We start from the raw sequence: 17,648 nt of genomic DNA, 5'->3' as shown, positions 1-17,648 counted from the left end.
CTAGGGCAAATTCACTATAATTTTCATTGGCATCCCCAAGAATGCATGTCACAAACAGAAGAGAATCAAATTAACAAATACAAATGCTAAAAGTTTAACTGTTTTTATATGTACACAGTGGTTTTTGCCTGCCCATGTTGGTCATTCCCCTAATCAATTTACTCCCATCCCAAATCTCTTTGGAGCCTTTCTTTCCCAGATTTTAATCTCAACATATGAGAGAGCAAGACTGTTGTGCTGTATACCCACTTTTTGCCACAATACTGGCCTGATCCGTCTTTAAATCCACTGTAACCAGTTCATCCAGGTAATCCTGCAGTGACATAGAGCCAATCCTGCAGTGACATAGAGGGACGCAGATACCTCTGAAACACACTGCTGCTCATGTATAGGGAAGTGTTGTGGCTGTGCTTCCTCTATGACAGGTACATTTTCAACTCTCTGTGCCCATTAGAGTCTGGCACGAGTTTGAGAAGCCTAAGGGCTGATTTAGCACAGTGCAAGGGATACGGCCATATGCAAAGTATCCTTTCACCGTGGATAGGTCAGTTCAGACTACAATACTGATTGCTATAACTGCACCTCGATTTGACAAATGTAGGGCCTGATTCTCCTCTCATGTATAGTATGCTGACAACACAAAGACTCCATTGCTATAGTGGAGTTACTCCTGAATTACACCAGTCTAAGGAAGAAGAGATTCAGGCTAGAACTGGAATTTTAGGACAAAACTTTTTTTTTTCTTTTGTGGAAACTGAAATGTTGTGTAAACACATATTGGTTTCAATGACACGTTCATTGGGAAGGTTTCTCAGGTCCAGGATGAGATTTCTGGAGAAAGACACCCCAGAATAGGTTAGGGACTGGCCTGGGATATGGGCGACCCCACTTCAAATCCCTACTCTGCCTGATTCAGAGCAGGGACTTGACCCTGTCTCTCCCATGAAAGTATCTTAACCACCACGCTAAAAGTTGTTCCTCTTGGTATAAATAATTAAATATTCTCTGGACTAGAAAGAGGGAGACTGACTCTACCTTGTAGTTCGGGCACTCACCTGGAATGTAGAAGACACAGGGCCATTCCCTACTTTGCCTTGCCTACTGGGCTATTGGCTATTTGGGAGTGCATGTCTCACTCTCATTTTGTCACCAAAAATTCAAAATATTGTGGTTTTGTTCTCCTAGCTGCGTTGGGTACTCACCCCTACCTGAGGGCTGGAGTCCTAGACTGGTGGTACCCTGGCGTGCTTCAGGGTCAGGATCCCCGGATTATTCACTGCTCTGCCCTGGGGTTGCCAAGTTTCTAATCACACAAAACTGAACACCCTAGTCCTGCCCCTTTGCAAGGTTCCCACTCTGCTCACTCCATCCCTCTTCCTCTGTTGCTCCTTATCCCTTACCCTCGCTCATTTGCACTGGCCTGGGGAGAGTTCCTTTTCGACCAGGTGTTCCTGCCTGAGGGTTTGGGCCCTAGACTGTGCTTGGTACCCTGCCCTGTCTGAGAGCCTGGGTTCCCAGACTATACCTGGCTCTACCCTGCCTGAGGGTTGGGCTTTAGACTGTTGGTGCCCTGCCCTGTCTGAGGGCTTGGGTCCTTGGGCCACTCATTGCTTAACCCTACTGGAGGGATTTAGCCCTGAAACTGCTAACTTTCCCCTTGTTGAAGACAGTTATTCCTGGGGCATGACAGCCAAAAGGCATGGCCTCCCTTGGAGACTGATGATAAGGGAGGGTCACACGCCTATGTGTTTACATCCACTAATGTAACTTTAGTGTTTGTTACATAAAGAACATAGGTACCATCATCACTGGTATCTGTGATATCACAAATGTTCAATCTCTTTTTATATAGAAAAATTACATTTTTTTGGTCTTGAAAGATGTTATAAATCAAAAGAGACAACAGAATAGAACACGCAGCTTTTAGAAAGCAGGGTCTTTGCAGATTCACATCATCTCTGAAATTTATTGCTTGCTAGTTGAATAACAACTAGACATGCACATATCTTGTTAGCAGAGATGAACTGCCATAGAAGGATTTGTGATATGCTGGTGTTACACTGTGGGTAGTTTGTACCTACCTGCAGCATAGCAGATCTTACAAAGAGGTTTTGCACTTAGACCTTGAACCAAAATCCAAAAAAGGAAATGTCTGAAAGTGTGATAATCCTGCTTTATTAGCGTACGCAACATTATGCAATGGGTGAGGGTGGTGATTGCTGAAGGTGAGTAGTGTCAAACCTTTTGACAAAATGTTTCAGAAATTTCGAGTCTTGTGGGGCCCATCATAGCTCCTGGATCTGTAGCCTATACTGAGTTCATAATCTCCAGCTGGCCAGGAAGCTGTGACCATTGCCTTGTAATGTGCATGTTCAGTGGTCATCCACACCTCCATAGGAAATCCCTTGAAACCTCCCTTGGAGGCTTCAGCATTCAACTGCCCCCCTCCTGAGTGGGAGGTGCTGCTGTGAATTTATAACACTTGTGCTCAGATCTTTTCACTGGCTCTCAGTTAATTTCCTGGTAATTCAAGGGGCTGAGGTGGTCTTTAAAACTCAGAATGATTTAAGACACAATTATTGTGCCTGAGAGTGTCTCTTGCCCTCATGGAGATTAAAATCAGTGAGGAGGCTCTTGCTGTGTGTTCCTGTGGTTAAAATTCCCTGTCACCGGTCCTGGGGTTTTATCATATGAGGGCACCAGCCTGTGGAACTTGCTCCCTTTTACAATCTACCAGGCCCCAGAGCCAGAGCATGTTACAAGACACTATTCTTTGGTGCATCATCTCTTACTTAGAATTTGTTTGAGTTTTATTGGGTTTTGGTTCTACTTGGATTTATTGCTAAAAAAACGACTTTCATTTTTTAACTCTTTTTAGGTGGTTTATTTTTATTTTTTTTTAAATGTGGAAAGGGATTTAGCTTCTATGGTGAATGGTGTTCTAAAATTTAACACAATGAGCTTGTGGGGAAAATCTGCCCAGTAGTTGTGCTAGTTCAGGAAAAGGACAGACAGTGTCTCCTCCTCCCCAGCCCTGTACCAGACAACAGCACTAGTGCATCCAGATTGTGCTAGGTTGGAGGTCTGAGTAACACCCAATTTACTGCATTGTACCTCCAAGTGAGCATGCCCTGCTGGTCGGACTTAGATCTCCTTGTGTGCCCCCATCTGCTGCAGTTTGCAGCAAGCTCTAGAAAGTTCCTTTTGGTGCTTCTTTAAAAAGTAGCAGCACAGCATACCATGCTACGCACATTTACTTTCTTTCTTCACTCCCACTACCTTGAGCCAATCTGTCCATCTCCTTTGTGGCCAGATTCCTCTGCTCTGCTGCCCTCCTTCCCTGGTGAGCTACTATAAGCAAGGGTATACTTTAACCCTACATTTAAATCTGCTTTGAAGGGCACTGACAATAGGAAGGTGATAAGGAAATGAAGTCAGAAGTTTTTCATTTTGGGGCAATGATTTTGGTGCTTGGTACTAATATGAGCTATGTTGGGGGCGGGGGGGGGGGGGGGTTTACTATCTGTTTAAGTTGCCTGAATCTGCTATCTCTGTACTGTAGGGATTGATCTGTGGTAGGAGAAAGAAAGAGACTGAAAGCCATTTCTTTGCCCAGAGCAAAGGCCCATGTTTTCCCAGACAGCCCTCAGACCCTGGCCACCACTAGATGGCTCACCCAGAATTACTGGAAGTGAGAGAGTAACAAAACTGACCCCTCCCAGAAGCACTGTCCATATGGATACTGACTGGGGACGATGATGGGCCCTATCAATTGGCCAGACCATTTTTGGCCAGACCACTATTTAAGCCAGAAGGAGGCACAGTAAGTTGTCCTAGCAACTGGGAGACTTCATGACTGGTTGTTGAACTGTACCTAGTTCTTGTCTGATTCCTGGTTTCTGATTTCACAGGGAAGAAAGGTAAGCAACAGGATATGGACCCTGGACTTCAGGAAAGCAGACTTCGACTCCCTCAGGGAACAGATGGGTAGGATCCCCTCGGGGACTAACATGAAGGGGAAAGGAGTCCAGGAGAACTGGCTGTATTTCAAGGAATCCCTGTTGAGGTTACAGGGACAAACCATCCTGATGAGTCGAAAGAACAGTAAATATGGCAGGCGACCAGCTTGGCTTAACGGTGAAATCCTAGTGGATCTTAAATATAAAAAAGAAGCTTACAAGAAGTGGAAGGTTGGACATATGACCAGGGAAGAGTATAAAAATATTGCTCGGGCATGTAGGAATGAAATCAGGAGGGCCAAATCGCACCTGGAGCTGCAGCTAGCAAGAGATGTCAAGATTAACAAGAAGGGTTTCTTCAGGTATGTTGGCAGCAAGAAGAAAGCCAAGGAAAGTGTGGGCACCTTACTGAATGAGGGAGGCAACCTAGTGACAGAGGATGTGGAAAAAGCTAATGTACTCAATGCTTTTTTTGCCTCTGTCTTCACTAACAAGGTCAGCTCCCAGACTGCTGCGCTGGGCATCACAGCATGGGGAGTAGATGGCCAGCCCTCTGTGGAGAAAGAGGTGGTTAGGGATTATTTAGAAAAGCTGGACGTGCACAAGTCCATGGGGCTGGACGAGTTGCATCCGAGAGTGCTAAAGGAATTGGCGGCTGTGATTGCAGAGCCATTGGCCATTATCTTTGAAAACTCGTGGTGAATGGGGGAAGTCCCAGATGACTGGAAAAAGGCTAATGTAGTGCCAATCTTTAAAAAAGTGAAGAAGGAGGATCCTGGGAACTACAGGCCAGTCAGCCTCACCTCAGTCCCCGGAAAAATCATGGAGCAGGTCCTCAAAGAATCAATCCTGAAGCACTTACATGAGAGGAAAGTGATCAGGAACAGTCAGCATGGATTCACCAAGGGAAGGTCATGCCTGACTAATCTAATCGCCTTTTATGATGAGATTACTGGTTCTGTGGATGAAGGGAAAGCAGTGGATGTATTGTTTCTTGACTTTAGCAAAGCTTTTGACACGGTCTCCCACAGTATTCTTGTCAGCAAGTTAAAGAAGTATGGGCTGGATGAATGCACTATAAGGTGGGTAGAAAGTTGGCTAGATTGTCGGGCTCAACGGGTAGTGATCAATGGCTCCATGTCTAGTTGGCAGCCGGTGTCAAGTGGAGTGCCCCAGGGGTCAGTCCTGGGGCTGGTTTTGTTCACTATCTTCATAAATGATCTGGAGGATGGTGTGGATTGCACTCTCAGCAAATTTGCGGATGATACTAAACTAGGAGGAGTGGTAGATACGCTGGAGGGCAGGGATAGGATACAGAGGGACCTAGACAAATTGGAGGATTGGGCCAAAAGAAATCTGATGAGGTTCAATAAGGACAAGTGCAGGGTCCTGCACTTAGGACAGAAGAACCCAATGCACCGCTACAGACTAGGGACCGAATGGCTAGGCAGCAGTTCTGCGGAAAAGGACCTAGGGGTGACAGTGGACGAGAAGCTGGATATGAGTCAGCAGTGTGTCCTGGTTGCCAAGAAGGCCAATGACATTTTGGGATGTATAAGTAGGGGCATAGCGAGCAGATAGAGGGACGTGATCGTTCCCCTCTATTCGACATTGGTGAGGCCTCATCTGGAGTACTGTGTCCAGTTTTGGGCCCCACACTACAAGAAGGGTGTGGATAAATTGGAGAGAGTCCAGTGAAGGGGAACAAAAATGATTAGGGGTCTGGAACACATGACTTATGAGGAGAGGCTGAGGGAACTGGGATTGTTTAGTCTGCAGAAGAGAAGAATGAGGGGGGATTTGATAGCTGCTTTCAACTACTTGAGAGGTGGTTCCAGAGAGGATGGTTCTAGACTATTCTCAGTGGTAGACGAGGACAGGACAAGGAGTAATGATCTCAAGTTGCAGTGAAGGAGGTTTAGGTTGGATATTAGGAAAAACTTTTTCACTAGGAGGGTGGTGAAACACTGGAATGCGTTACCTAGGGAGGTGGTAGAATCTCCTTCCTTAGAAGTTTTTAAGGTCAGGCTTGACAAAGCCCTGGTTGGGATGATTTAATTGGGGATTGGTCCTGCTTTGAGCAGGGGGTTGGACTAGATGACCTCCTGAGGTCCCTTCCAACCCTGATATTCTATGATTCTATGATTTCTGGCTCTGACCTCTGGTTCAACTACTATGCCTCACCACCCCTCCTCTGACCACTAGATCAGCTCTCAAATGTCCCAGTTCTGACATCCACTGCCACATCTCCAGTCTGTTTGTGTGAGCATCATCGAAATAGAAAAGGGCATCAGTCACAAGAATAGAACACAGAATGATCTGGAAGCTCCAAAGGGATGTATTAAATTTGTGTGTCACAAATATAACTGTCTAGCATACAGCTGATTGAGGTACCTCTTTATATCGTGCCTATATAAATAAATGCTGTACTCCTGTGGGAATTCTGCACCACTGTGAATGTGCAGAATTCATGCCTCAACAGATTTCTTTGCTTCCCCAAAGAAAAATTACCCCAGAAATCTCCCCTGGCTGCAGGAAGCTCTGCATTATCTCCCCCCCCGCTCCCTTCCCCCATCGCTCCTCAGCTGGGGGCAGGGGAGGAGGAGTGACTGTATGGGGAGCTGCCCTCCATCTGCCCAACCTCCTTGCATCTGGCCTCTCCACACCCAGAACTCCTGCCAAACCTCACCCCTCCACACCCAGAACCCCCTGCTGAGCCCCAACACCGCTGCACCTTGACCACCCTGATGAACTCTCCACACCTGGACCCTCATCCCACTGAGCCCAACCAGCTGCACACAGACCTCTACCCAACCAAGCCTCACTCCCAGCACCCGGATGTCCCCACTGAGCCCTTCTCCCCTGCATCCAGACTCCCATTCCTGTGTCCAGACCACCCCTTGCTGAGCCTCCCACACTTGAAATCCCCACTTCCCCAGCACCAGCCCCCCTGCCCAGCTCTATCTCCCCTGCACTCAGACCCCCCTGCTGAGCCCCAACCAGCTTCACCTGGACCCCCTGTAGGGTCCCATTCTTCCTATATTCAGAACCCTCTAATGAGCCCCATGCATCCAGATCCCACACAGACCCTCCCCCCCCCACACACATGAAGCCTCTCCACACTTGGATCCTGCTGGGCTGAGCCTGCCTGACCCACACCTGGATTGGGGGCCAGGGGTTAGCATGCGTATGAGACTCTGTCCTGCTTGCTTGCTTGCTATCTTGGCGCACCTGGTGCGGAGGGCAGGGCCCCAGGTTGTTTCTGGGGCAGGCCTGGCCCTTGCTCTGTGTCAGGGTAGGGTGCAGCCTCACTGAGTCCATGTCCTGGGGGTGGAGTGGGGACTGCAAAATGATCTCCCACCTCTGTGCAGCCAGAGGCCTGTGCTCCTGTCAAGGTTCCTCCCCCACTCTGAACTCTAGGGTACAGATGTGGGGACCTCCATGAAAAACCTCCTAAGCTTATCTTTACCAGCTTAGGTCAAAACTTCCCCAAGGTACAAAATATTCCACCCGTTGTCCTTGGACTGGCCGCTACCACCACCAAACTAATACTGGTTACTGGGGAAGAGCTGTTTGGACGCATCCTTCCCCCCAAAATACTTCCCAAAACCTTGCACCCCACTTCCTGGACAAGGTTTGGTAAAAAGCCTCACCAATTTGCCTAGGTGACTACAGACCCAGACCCTTGGATCTGAGAACAATGAAAAAGCATTCAGTTTTTTACAAGAAGACTTTTAATAAAAAATAGAAGTAAATAGAAATAAAGAAATCCCCCCTGTAAAATCAGGATGGTAGATATCTTACAGGGTAATTAGATTCAAAAACATAGAGAACCCCTCTAGGCAAAACCTTAAGTTACAAAAAAGATACACAGACAGAAATAGTTATTCTATTCAGCACAATTCTTTTCTCAGCCATTTAAAGAAATCATAATCTAACACATACCTAGCTAGATTACTTACTAAAAGTTCTAAGACTCCATTCCTGGTCTATCCCCAGCCAAGACCCAGTATATAGACAGACACACAGACCCTTTGTTTCTCTCCCTCCTCCCAGCTTTTGAAAGTATCTTGTCTCCTCATTGGTCATTTTGGTCAGGTGCCAGCGAGGTTACCTTTAGCTTCTTAACCCTTTACAGGTGAGAGGAGCTTTCCCCTGGCCAGGAGGGATTTCAAAGGGGTTTACCCTTCCCTTTATATTTATGACAGCTCCCCACTGCCATGTTGGAGCCTTGACATTTGACGTTTAAAATTTTGCAAAATTCTGAATATTTTATAATATTGTGCACAAAATTTTATACTTTTTTGGTGCAGAGTTCCCTTAGGAGTAATGCTCAATCAGTGTAATCATAACTACATTATAACTTCATGAAATGCTTACAGACATTCTGTGGATTTACAAACTCTGAGCTTGTCTGTGTCAGCATACCATCTCTCACAGCCATACTCTTGTTGACATGACATTTTCTCTTTTCAAATTGAGGTTTGCACTTTTAAATTATTTTTTTTATAATCTCTAGGATAAAAATGACAAGGTTTTAAATCAATAAAATGTTAATCATATACACCTTGGGGAAATGGTTTTTCACTACATTTTCACACAAAGAACAGAAGTGTGAACCTCCTCTTTCCCCGCTCCCTTGCTATTCTTTACTTAGTTCACTCAGGATTTGAAAAGCTTTCTACCATATTTTCTCTCACTTTGGAAACAAGTCTGACTCTACAGAGAGGTTTCTTCTCTACTTGCTAGCACAATGATAGATCCAGAAACAACAACATCAACATATTAGACTAAAAACATATACTAGAAAAAAGGTAACTTTTCTGGGAGAAAATTCCAAGTTTTAAGGGAATGTTGCTGAAAATAACATGATATACTATAAGTAATTCTCTGCAAAAAGCTTTTATGAGGTCCAATGCTTACTGAGAAACTTTGAATGTGAAACATATTTCTGGAGCCCTGATGCTCTTTTGCATTCATTATTCTAAGCTTTCAGAAAGGAAAGATGGCTTTTGATTTACGGGCTGTGACACCTTCTTGTTTCTTCAAGCTTCTATTTACAACTGAAATGCATTGAAAACTAAAAGGGAGGGAGAGAGGATGTTGACAAAAAAATCCCCTTATTTTCCTCAGCAAACACATTTTTCCCCAGGAGCACTTCACTTAGCAGCATTTTGCGCAGTTTGTTTTATCTGTTTGATTGTTGATATAGTACTCCTTGGTAACAGTTTGAAAAATAGAGAACAGTGATGCTAAGGGGCTTATTCTCTGCATTCATTTCACCCCTTTTCTTGAGAATTAAGTATTTTGAATATTATTTGTATTGCCAGAGCGCCTAGGCACTCTAGTCATGGACCAAGACTCCATTGTACTAGAAGCTGTGCAAACACAGAACAAAAAGACAGGTTTCAGAAGTAGCAGCCGTGTTAGTCTGTATCCGCAAAAAGAACAGGAGTACTTGTGGCACCGTACAGACTAGCCAATAAGTAAATTTGTTAGTCTCTGTAGAACAAAAAGAGACAACATAGGGATGTAGCCAGATAAGGGAGTACAATGAAATGAGACCATATTAGTCAGCATAACAGGCAGTGGTCTGAGCACACCAGCAGCCTAATCATTGTCAATATCTTTTGAAGGCATATTGGAAAATGAGAGTTTCAAGGAGAGTTTTGAAGGCGAATAATGTGTTTGTTTTGCAGATGTTTATGGGGGGCTCCTCCCAAGGTGTGAGAGAGAACATGGGAAAAGGCATGGAAATGTAACCCATGGGTGATTGAGGCTGGCATCATTGGCCAATTGGAGGAAGAAGTCTACTTCTCAAAAGTGAAAGAGAGATATTAGGTAGGGTGAGGATAGGCCATGAAGGGCCTTGAGAGAGAAGACTAGTAGATTATGCTTGATCTGATAGAGAAAAGGGAGCCAGTAGTGGGATGCAAAGAGAGGATTATCTGTAGGGTGACCAGACAGCAAGTGTGAAAAATCGGGATGGGGGTGGGGGGTAATAGGCACCTATATAAAACAAAGCCCCAAATATAGGGATTGTCCCTATAAAATTGGGACATCTGGTCACTCTAGTTATCTGTGACCCTAAGAGCATCCCAGTGCCAGAGGGAAAGTGGCTCACTTGTCTCAGATTTCAGCTGGCCTGACCAATTCAGTGTACCCCAAATCACTGTGGTTATAATCTGTATCTAAAATGTAATATGTCATTGGAAAACTAATAACTCACTGATCATTAATATTCTGGGGTGATGTATGTACGGGATATGTATTAAGAGCTATGATAATATGTTAGAATTATGACTACATGTGTTTAAGATTGACACGTTAGGGAGAGTTGGTAAAAAAAAAAAAGTCTGTGAAACATGGATCCTTCAACCAAGGGGGTTTGGGGTGGAAATCTCTGGGAACTAAATTATATATAGGTAAGCAACCTTCTTAGGCAAAGATCTTTCACCTAGGAAGACAAGGGAAGCCAGCACCTTGTATTTCTATGTAAGGTCTGACTGAGGGAAAGCCAAACATAGTTGGAAAGATGAATGATTTGTGACAGAAATCATCTTGAATAAAGCCTGTGCTTTCCTAGATTAATTTTTAAAATTACATATATATGTTTTCACTTTTATTTGCTTGTAACAATCTCCACTTTTATTTCTTTTATTTGACGTCTTATTTTTACTATAAATCAACTTAAAGCTTTGTTTGAAGGGAAAGGTTTATTTACCCCAGTGAAGTTACAAAGTGGTAATGTGCTTTTTGTCTCTTATTATTTCTCTGAGTGGGCTAGGAGAGGGCTGGACACTTCAGGCCACATGGTCTTGGGACAGTTTGGGACTGGGAGTATGTTGGAGTCACCCTACAAGTATAACACAGGCTGGTGGATGCCAGAGTGGGGCCGTTGTGCTGATGAAGGCAGGCTGGCTATAGGCAGGCTGATGAAGTCAAAATTGCTCATAGATTCATAGACTTTAAGACCAGAAGGGATCATCTCATCTGACTCCTGCACGTTGCAGGCAACAGAACCTCACCCAACTCCTCCTGTAACAGACCCATTACCTTTGTTTGAGTTACTGAAGTCCTCAATTCATGATTTAAAGACTTCAAGTTACAGAAAATCCACCATTTATTCTACGTGAAACCAGCCAAGTGATCCATGCCCCATGCTACAGAGGAAGATGAAAACCCCCAGGGCCTCTGCTGACCAGAGATGTAACCTACACACACACACAGAGCAATGGGCTGGGAAATTTATCTTTGCATCAGCCTTCTTAAGGGATGTGAGAGGAACAAGGTAGAGGAATTGTTTCTTGTAGCAAGGGTACTGGAATCAGAAGAAGTCCGAGCCAAGCTCAGAACAATGTAATGCTTTTAGAGCATTTCAACGGGGATACGTCTCACTAAAGAGAGAAGATATATATTGGCATAATTCATTTTAACCACTATATACAGCTGCTGTAATTAGCAAAACTCAATGGCTTAAAACTAGCAGCACATATCTTCAATCACAGTCTTGTAGCTTGAGAGGAAAGTGTGCACATTTTATCAGACACCATATTTAAAACCCTCAAAACAATAATCAGCTAGGTAAAAGTTGTAGTATTTCTGGTCATGTTTAATTGGAAGGGGACAACTCTCAAAAGTCAGCACCTAATTAAGCACATTGGGGTGGTGGTGGTTTAAATATTTAGCACAATAAAATAAAGCTCAGTATTTTGCATTAGAAAAACTACTTATTGTTTTGAAACTTCATGATTCCTCACATCAAACTCCATCTGAAAAGAAATCTGAAGTCTTTCTCAAAAGAGAAATCACTCATGTTGTTTACATTAGCAGTATGCAATTGGTCCAGGCTGAGATGCCTGACCGTCATCACTCCACAGCTGAGTGGAAATGCTTATAATCCCAGGAACTTGATCTAGATGATAAAGGCTTGAAGTAACGTTCTTGTTGGGAAAACAGAAATGCATGAATAACAAACCTTGAATGGATGATGGGCTTTTGGATTACTGCCATGGAAAGAAGCAGCAACAAAAGGTCCATTCCTTTAAAAATTATGAGCAAATTTCTTATAATGGGAAGCTGCTGATGACATATTTAGTGGCTCATATGAATTTTTTTCATATCAAAAGTCTAATGATAGATCTTTCGTATGTGTTCTTAAAACCTTGACTTATGACAGACTCTGAAAACTGAATGAGGGAACCATAGAAATCCCTAAAATGAAGACCACTTACAAATACACATACTTACTCTGGCTATCTTAGAACAACAACATAATGAACACAGTAAATAGTACATCTTGTCTTGACTACAAGGCCCTGATGATTCTTCCTACCAGGGAAGTTTAACTTTACTGTATGAGGTTCATCAAACGCACTTGGTAATTATCCACTCTGGGTATTTCTTTCCATTTTCTTTGTGCACCCAATTCACAGTTTCAGATATTCGGTGTGTGGCTTGATATGTAGTTAGAGGCTGGCAAGCTTTATTGTTAAGGAAAAAGCTCCCTTTCGTGGTATTTTGATGGCTAAATATGTGTATGAATAAGTTCACGAGTTTACATGAGTGCTATAGGACAATGATCCTGAATGGAAGATTATGCTTTCTAAAAGCCCTGTAGATAGTAGTCTTTCTAGACTTTTCACTTCTTGAATCCCAGCTAGGACCTTATTTTTAGCTTTAAATATAGTTGTCTAAATACATAATGCTCAAAACCAGGAAACAAAACTTTTGCAGGATTTCAGGCATTGGACACACATTTAACAGTGTTACGCACCATCCACTTTGGCACCAAGAACTAATCTGCTCTTTGTGCTGCAGTGTTGACAGTAGTCCAGAAAACCAGTGTATTGCCACAGTAAGAGATTTCCTCCATTTGTGGAAGATTCTCCAGCTAGTTTTGGCTTCTATACACTGATCTCCTGAAACACCCAACATAAGAGATGTATATGGAATGCTACTATCCTCCAGCAGTCCTCAGGTGACACCATTCCCTTGGAGGCCACAGTCAGTGGCATGGCTCTGAGGTATTCTGGGGCTCAGACTGGGAAGGATCAACTCTAGAATCAGGGTTTGCAAATAGCTTCTTTGTAATTCACTTCAGCTGCCTCCTGATTGATTAACTGAGAATTGTCAGACCTGGTGCAGAAAGAGGGCAGAAGGGATCTACATCTTCCTGGGAGCTAAGTGTGGGATTGTTCAGTGAGCACTGAGGGCTGAGTGAGGTTCTCAGCAACAGCAGAGCATGGGAAAGTCTCAAAAGGCACAGCTGTTTCCAGGAAATAGTCTACATTTGGAGCCTGATGAGAGGGCTGGAGGATTGCCTTTATATGGCCAGAAAATGTACTAAGAGCAACTGAGCAGGAAGTTGGTGACCTGGAGAACACAGTACAGATGAAAGAAGTGTTCTCAGTGATTGGAGAAAAAGCAGGAGGGAATTCAGAGAGCAGTGAGGGATCTGGGGATTACTGGAGTCAGTAGTGGAGAAAGAGACTGGAGCTGGAGAAAGAAAGTGACTTGCTAAGGGAAAGAAATAGTATGCAGAGCATGAGGGGCAGCACCACAAGAAACATTGCCAGCATCAACTGGAAACAGATTACATAGCCAGCATCCAAATAGTTTGATAAGTAGAGGTATAAACTGACATCTAATGTACAGTCTAGATAAATTGTTCCCTGATATAGTGACAGACAGTTGAGATGTTTACTGAAGATATTCAAAAGGAGGTGCACACAAAATGGTGGCGGGGAGGGGAGAGAGACTGAACTGGATATATTGAAATTCTCTTACTGAGCAATAAGATATTTACAGCATAGGTATACATGCACAGATGTCTAATGAGGATTGCCTGGATTATGGTAAATTTTAAACTGCCTTGAACTGCCCCCTGAGGATTATAGAAAGAAATTTCAGGTATCAGAAAATGAGTGATGAGATTTATGTTACATTTGCAAATCCATTAAAAAATACATAAAAGAGGTAGATGGGAGTGCAGTTTCCACAATACAGGGAACTTTAGAATCAGTGCTTATGGGACAATTTTCCAAACAGACTTCATATTTGAGAGCACGAACCAGTGATAACGCCGCCCCCCCCCCCCAAAAAAAAACCCGTGGCTCTAAAGTCTTAGATCCTGCAGTGCTTACTCTGACTGCAAGACCAGGGCTCATACTATTAATGCTGGAGATTGCCACCAGAAGCATCTGGAGGACATGTACAAAAGTGTGAATAAACCCTGCTTAAAATTGTCTACCCAAAAATGAATGGTGATGAGAAGAACTCTGAAGCAATATTACAGTTGTAAAGGTATTTTAAAACTTCACATTTTCATAGCACATATCTACTCCCTGTGTGTATTTTCCTCCCTTTTTTTCCTGAGTCATCATCTTAATGTATTAATGTATACTGCAGCCAGCAATTTCGCAAAGCTATTATAAGAATCTTCTGCTGTTTCAGTCTCTATTCTGCTTCTTGCAGGATCAGCACAATTACCAGCAAAGTCCAGCACCTTTTGTTATTAGTGAAGATGAGAGAATGTTTTTCTCAGCTTGACTTTCAGAGCTCATGATGAATTTGCAATGGAGGTGGTTAAAAATATTTGTTGACTTCCAAATAGAGCACATTTAGGATCGAAGTCATTTGTGAAGAATAAATATGGAACACCAATGTCACTTTCTTACAGTTTCTCATCTGCTTATGACTAGACTTTAAGATAAATTAATACCTTTTTTGGAAATTATGAAATGAAGGTTTTGAACATGACTGATCTAATAAAGAGGCAGCTTCCACAGCACCAAAGGACTTGGAAACGTAGAGATAACCATTGTTTGCCAATGTACTTCTTTATTAACAGTCTTTTAGACATTAAATGGGAATGGTCTTTTGGACATCAGTATACATGGCACACTTTAGGAAGATAATTCTCAAACTACAGCCTAGATAGGGGCAAAGGGGCACAAACCTCCCAATAAAGGAACAGAGAGGGGGCCAATGATTCCCTACATTTGTGCTGCTTTTCTTTGGTGATTGCTCTGCCACATCAACCCCATTGAGAGACCAGTATGGAGCAGAACCACCATTGACAGAGATCAACCTTTCTCATAGAAGGCTAAGCCCTGGTCTACACTAGGACTTTAGGTCGAATTTAGCAACGTTAAATCGATTTAAACCTGCACCCGTCCACACAGTGAAGCCCTTTATTTCGACTTAAAGGGCTCTTAAAATCGATTTCCTTACTCCACCCCTGACAAGTGGATTAGCGCTTAAATCGACGTTCCCAGCTCGAATTTGGGGTACTGTGGACACAATTCGATGGTATTGGCCTCCGGGAGCTATCCCAGAGTGCTCCATTCTGACCGCTCTGGACAGCACTCTCAACTCAGATGCACTGGCCAGGTAGACAGGAAAAGAACCGCAAACTTTTGAATCTCATTTCCTGTTTGGCCAGCGTGGCAAGCTGCAGGTGACCATGCAGAGCTCATCAGCACAGGTGACCATGATGGAGTCCCAGAATCGCAAAAGAGCTCCAGCATGGACCGAACGGGAGGTACGGGATCTGATCGCTGTTTGGGGAGAGGAATCCGTGCTATCAGAACTCCGTTCCAGTTTTCGAAATGCCAAAACCTTTGTCAAAATCTCCCAGGGCATGAAGGACAGAGGCCATAACAGGGACCCGAAGCAGTGCCGCGTGAAACTGAAGGAGCTGAGGCAAGCCTACCAGAAAACCAGAGAGGCGAACAGCCGCTCTGGGTCAGAGCCCCAAACATGCCGCTTCTATGATGAGCTGCATGCCATTTTAGGGGGTTCAGCCACCACTACCCCAGCCGTGTTGTTTGACTCCTTCAATGGAGATGGAGGCAATACGGAAGCAGGTTTTGGGGACGAAGAAGATGAGGAGGAGGAGGAGGTTGTAGATAGCTCACAGCAAGCAAGCGGAGAAACCGGTTTTCCCGACAGCCAGGAACTGTTTCTCACCCTAGACCTGGAGCCAGGACTCCCCGAACCCACCCAAGGCTGCCTCCTGGACCCAGCAGGCGGAGAAGGGACCTCTGGTGAGTGTACCTTTTAAAATGCTATACATGGTTTAAAAGCAAGCATGTGAAAGGATTACTTTGCCCTGGCATTTGCGGTTCTCCTAGATGTAGTCCTAAAGCCTTTGCAAAAGGTTTCTGGGGAGGGCAGCCTTATTTCGTCCTTCATGGTAGGACACTTTATCACTCCAGGCCAGTAACACATACTCGGGAATCACTGTAGAACAAAGCATTGCAGTGTATGTTTGCTGGCATTCAAACAACATCCGTTCTTTATCTCTCTGTGTTATCCTCAGGAGAGTGAGATATAATTCATGGTCACCTGGTTGAAATAGAGTGCTTTTCTTCAGGGACACTCAGTATAGCCCATTCCTGCTGGGCTGTTTGCCTGTGGCTGAACAGAAATGTTCGCCGCTGTTACCCACAGGGAGGGGGGAAGGTTGAGGGGGTAGTCACGCGGTGGGAGGAGGCAAAATGCGACCTTGTAACGAAAGCACATGTGCTATGTATGTAATATTAACAGCAAGGTTTACCCTGAAAGAGTGTAGCGACTGTTTTATAAAATGTGTCTTTTTAAATACCGCTGTCCCTTTTTTTTTCTCCACCAGCTGCATGTGTTTCAATGATCACAGGATCTTCTCCTTCCCAGAGGCTAGTGAAGCTTAGAAAGAAAAAAAAAACGCACTCGCGATGAAATGTTCTCCAAGCTCATGCTGTCCTCCCACACTGACAGAGCACAGACGAATGTGTGGAGGCAAATAATGTCAGAGTGCAGGAAAGCACAAAATGACCGGGAGGAGAGGTGGAGGGCTGAAGAGAGTAAGTGGCGGGCTGAAGAGAGTAAGTGGCGGGCTGAAGACAGGGCTGAAGCTCAATTGTGGCGGCAGCGTGATGAGAGGAGGCAGGATTCAATGCTCAGGCTGCTGCAGGACCAAACCAGAATGCTCCAGTGTATGGTTGAGCTGCAGCAAAGGCAGCTGGAGCACAGACTGCCACTGCTGCCCCTCTGTAACCAACCGCCCTCCTCCCCAAGTTCCATAGCCTCCACACCCAGACGCCCAAGAACGCGGTGGGGGGGCCTCCGGCCAACCAGCCACTCCACCACAGAGGATTGCCCAAAAAAAAGAAGGCTGTCATTCAATAAATTTTAAAGTTGTAAACTTTTAAAGTGCTGTGCTTAAAGTGCTGTGTGGCATTTTCCTTCCCTCCTCCACCATCCCTCCTGGGATACCTTGGTAGTCATCTCCCTATTTGTGTGATGAATGAATAACGAATGCATGACTGTGAAGCAGCAATGACTTTATTGCCTCTGCAAGCGGTGATTAAAGGGAGGAGGGGAGGGTGGTTAGCTTACAGGGAAGTAGAGTGAACCAAGGGGCGGGGGGTTTCATCAAGGAGAAACAAACAGAACTTTCACACCGTAGCCTGGCCAGTCATGAAACTGGTTTTCAAAGCTTCTCTGATGCGTACCGCGCCCTCCTGTGCTCTTCTAACCGCCCTGGTGTCTGGCTGCGCGTAACCAGCAGCTAGGCGATTTGCCTCAGCCTCCCACCCCGCCATAAACGTCTCCCCCTTACTCTCACAGATATTGTGGAGCACACAGCAAGCAGTAATAACAGTGGGAATATTGGTTTCACTGAGGTCTAACCAAGTCAGTAAA

The 17,648-nt window shown here is 44.5% G+C and overlaps 1 protein-coding gene across 1 annotated transcript; it reads left to right on the top strand.

Moving 5' to 3' along the window:
• The first annotated feature begins 15,363 nt into the window (after nucleotides 1-15,363).
• LOC140906109 (myb/SANT-like DNA-binding domain-containing protein 7) lies at nucleotides 15,364-17,205 on the top strand. The gene is made up of 2 exons (XM_073329617.2): nucleotides 15,364-16,009; nucleotides 16,597-17,205. Exons 1-2 carry the CDS (start codon nucleotides 15,427-15,429, stop codon nucleotides 16,680-16,682), a joined length of 669 nt encoding a protein of 222 aa, XP_073185718.2. The 5' UTR covers nucleotides 15,364-15,426; the 3' UTR covers nucleotides 16,683-17,205.
• Nucleotides 17,206-17,648: the final 443 nt, after the last annotated feature.

Source organism: Lepidochelys kempii, chromosome 2 (assembly GCF_965140285.1).
Source record: "Lepidochelys kempii isolate rLepKem1 chromosome 2, rLepKem1.hap1, whole genome shotgun sequence".
Classification (NCBI taxonomy): Eukaryota; Metazoa; Chordata; order Testudines; family Cheloniidae; genus Lepidochelys; species Lepidochelys kempii.
The sequence above is the reverse complement of the archived record's forward strand: the minus strand, read 5'-3'. Positions and strand labels throughout refer to the sequence as shown.

Coding starts and splice junctions, on each gene's coding strand:
- LOC140906109 (XM_073329617.2), top strand. CDS start 15,427: ATGCAGAGCTCATCAGCACAGGTGACCATGATGGAGTCCCAGAATCGC. Junction 16,010..16,596: donor AGGCGGAGAAGGGACCTCTG/GTGAGTGTACCT, acceptor TTTCTCCACCAG/CTGCATGTGTTTCAATGATC.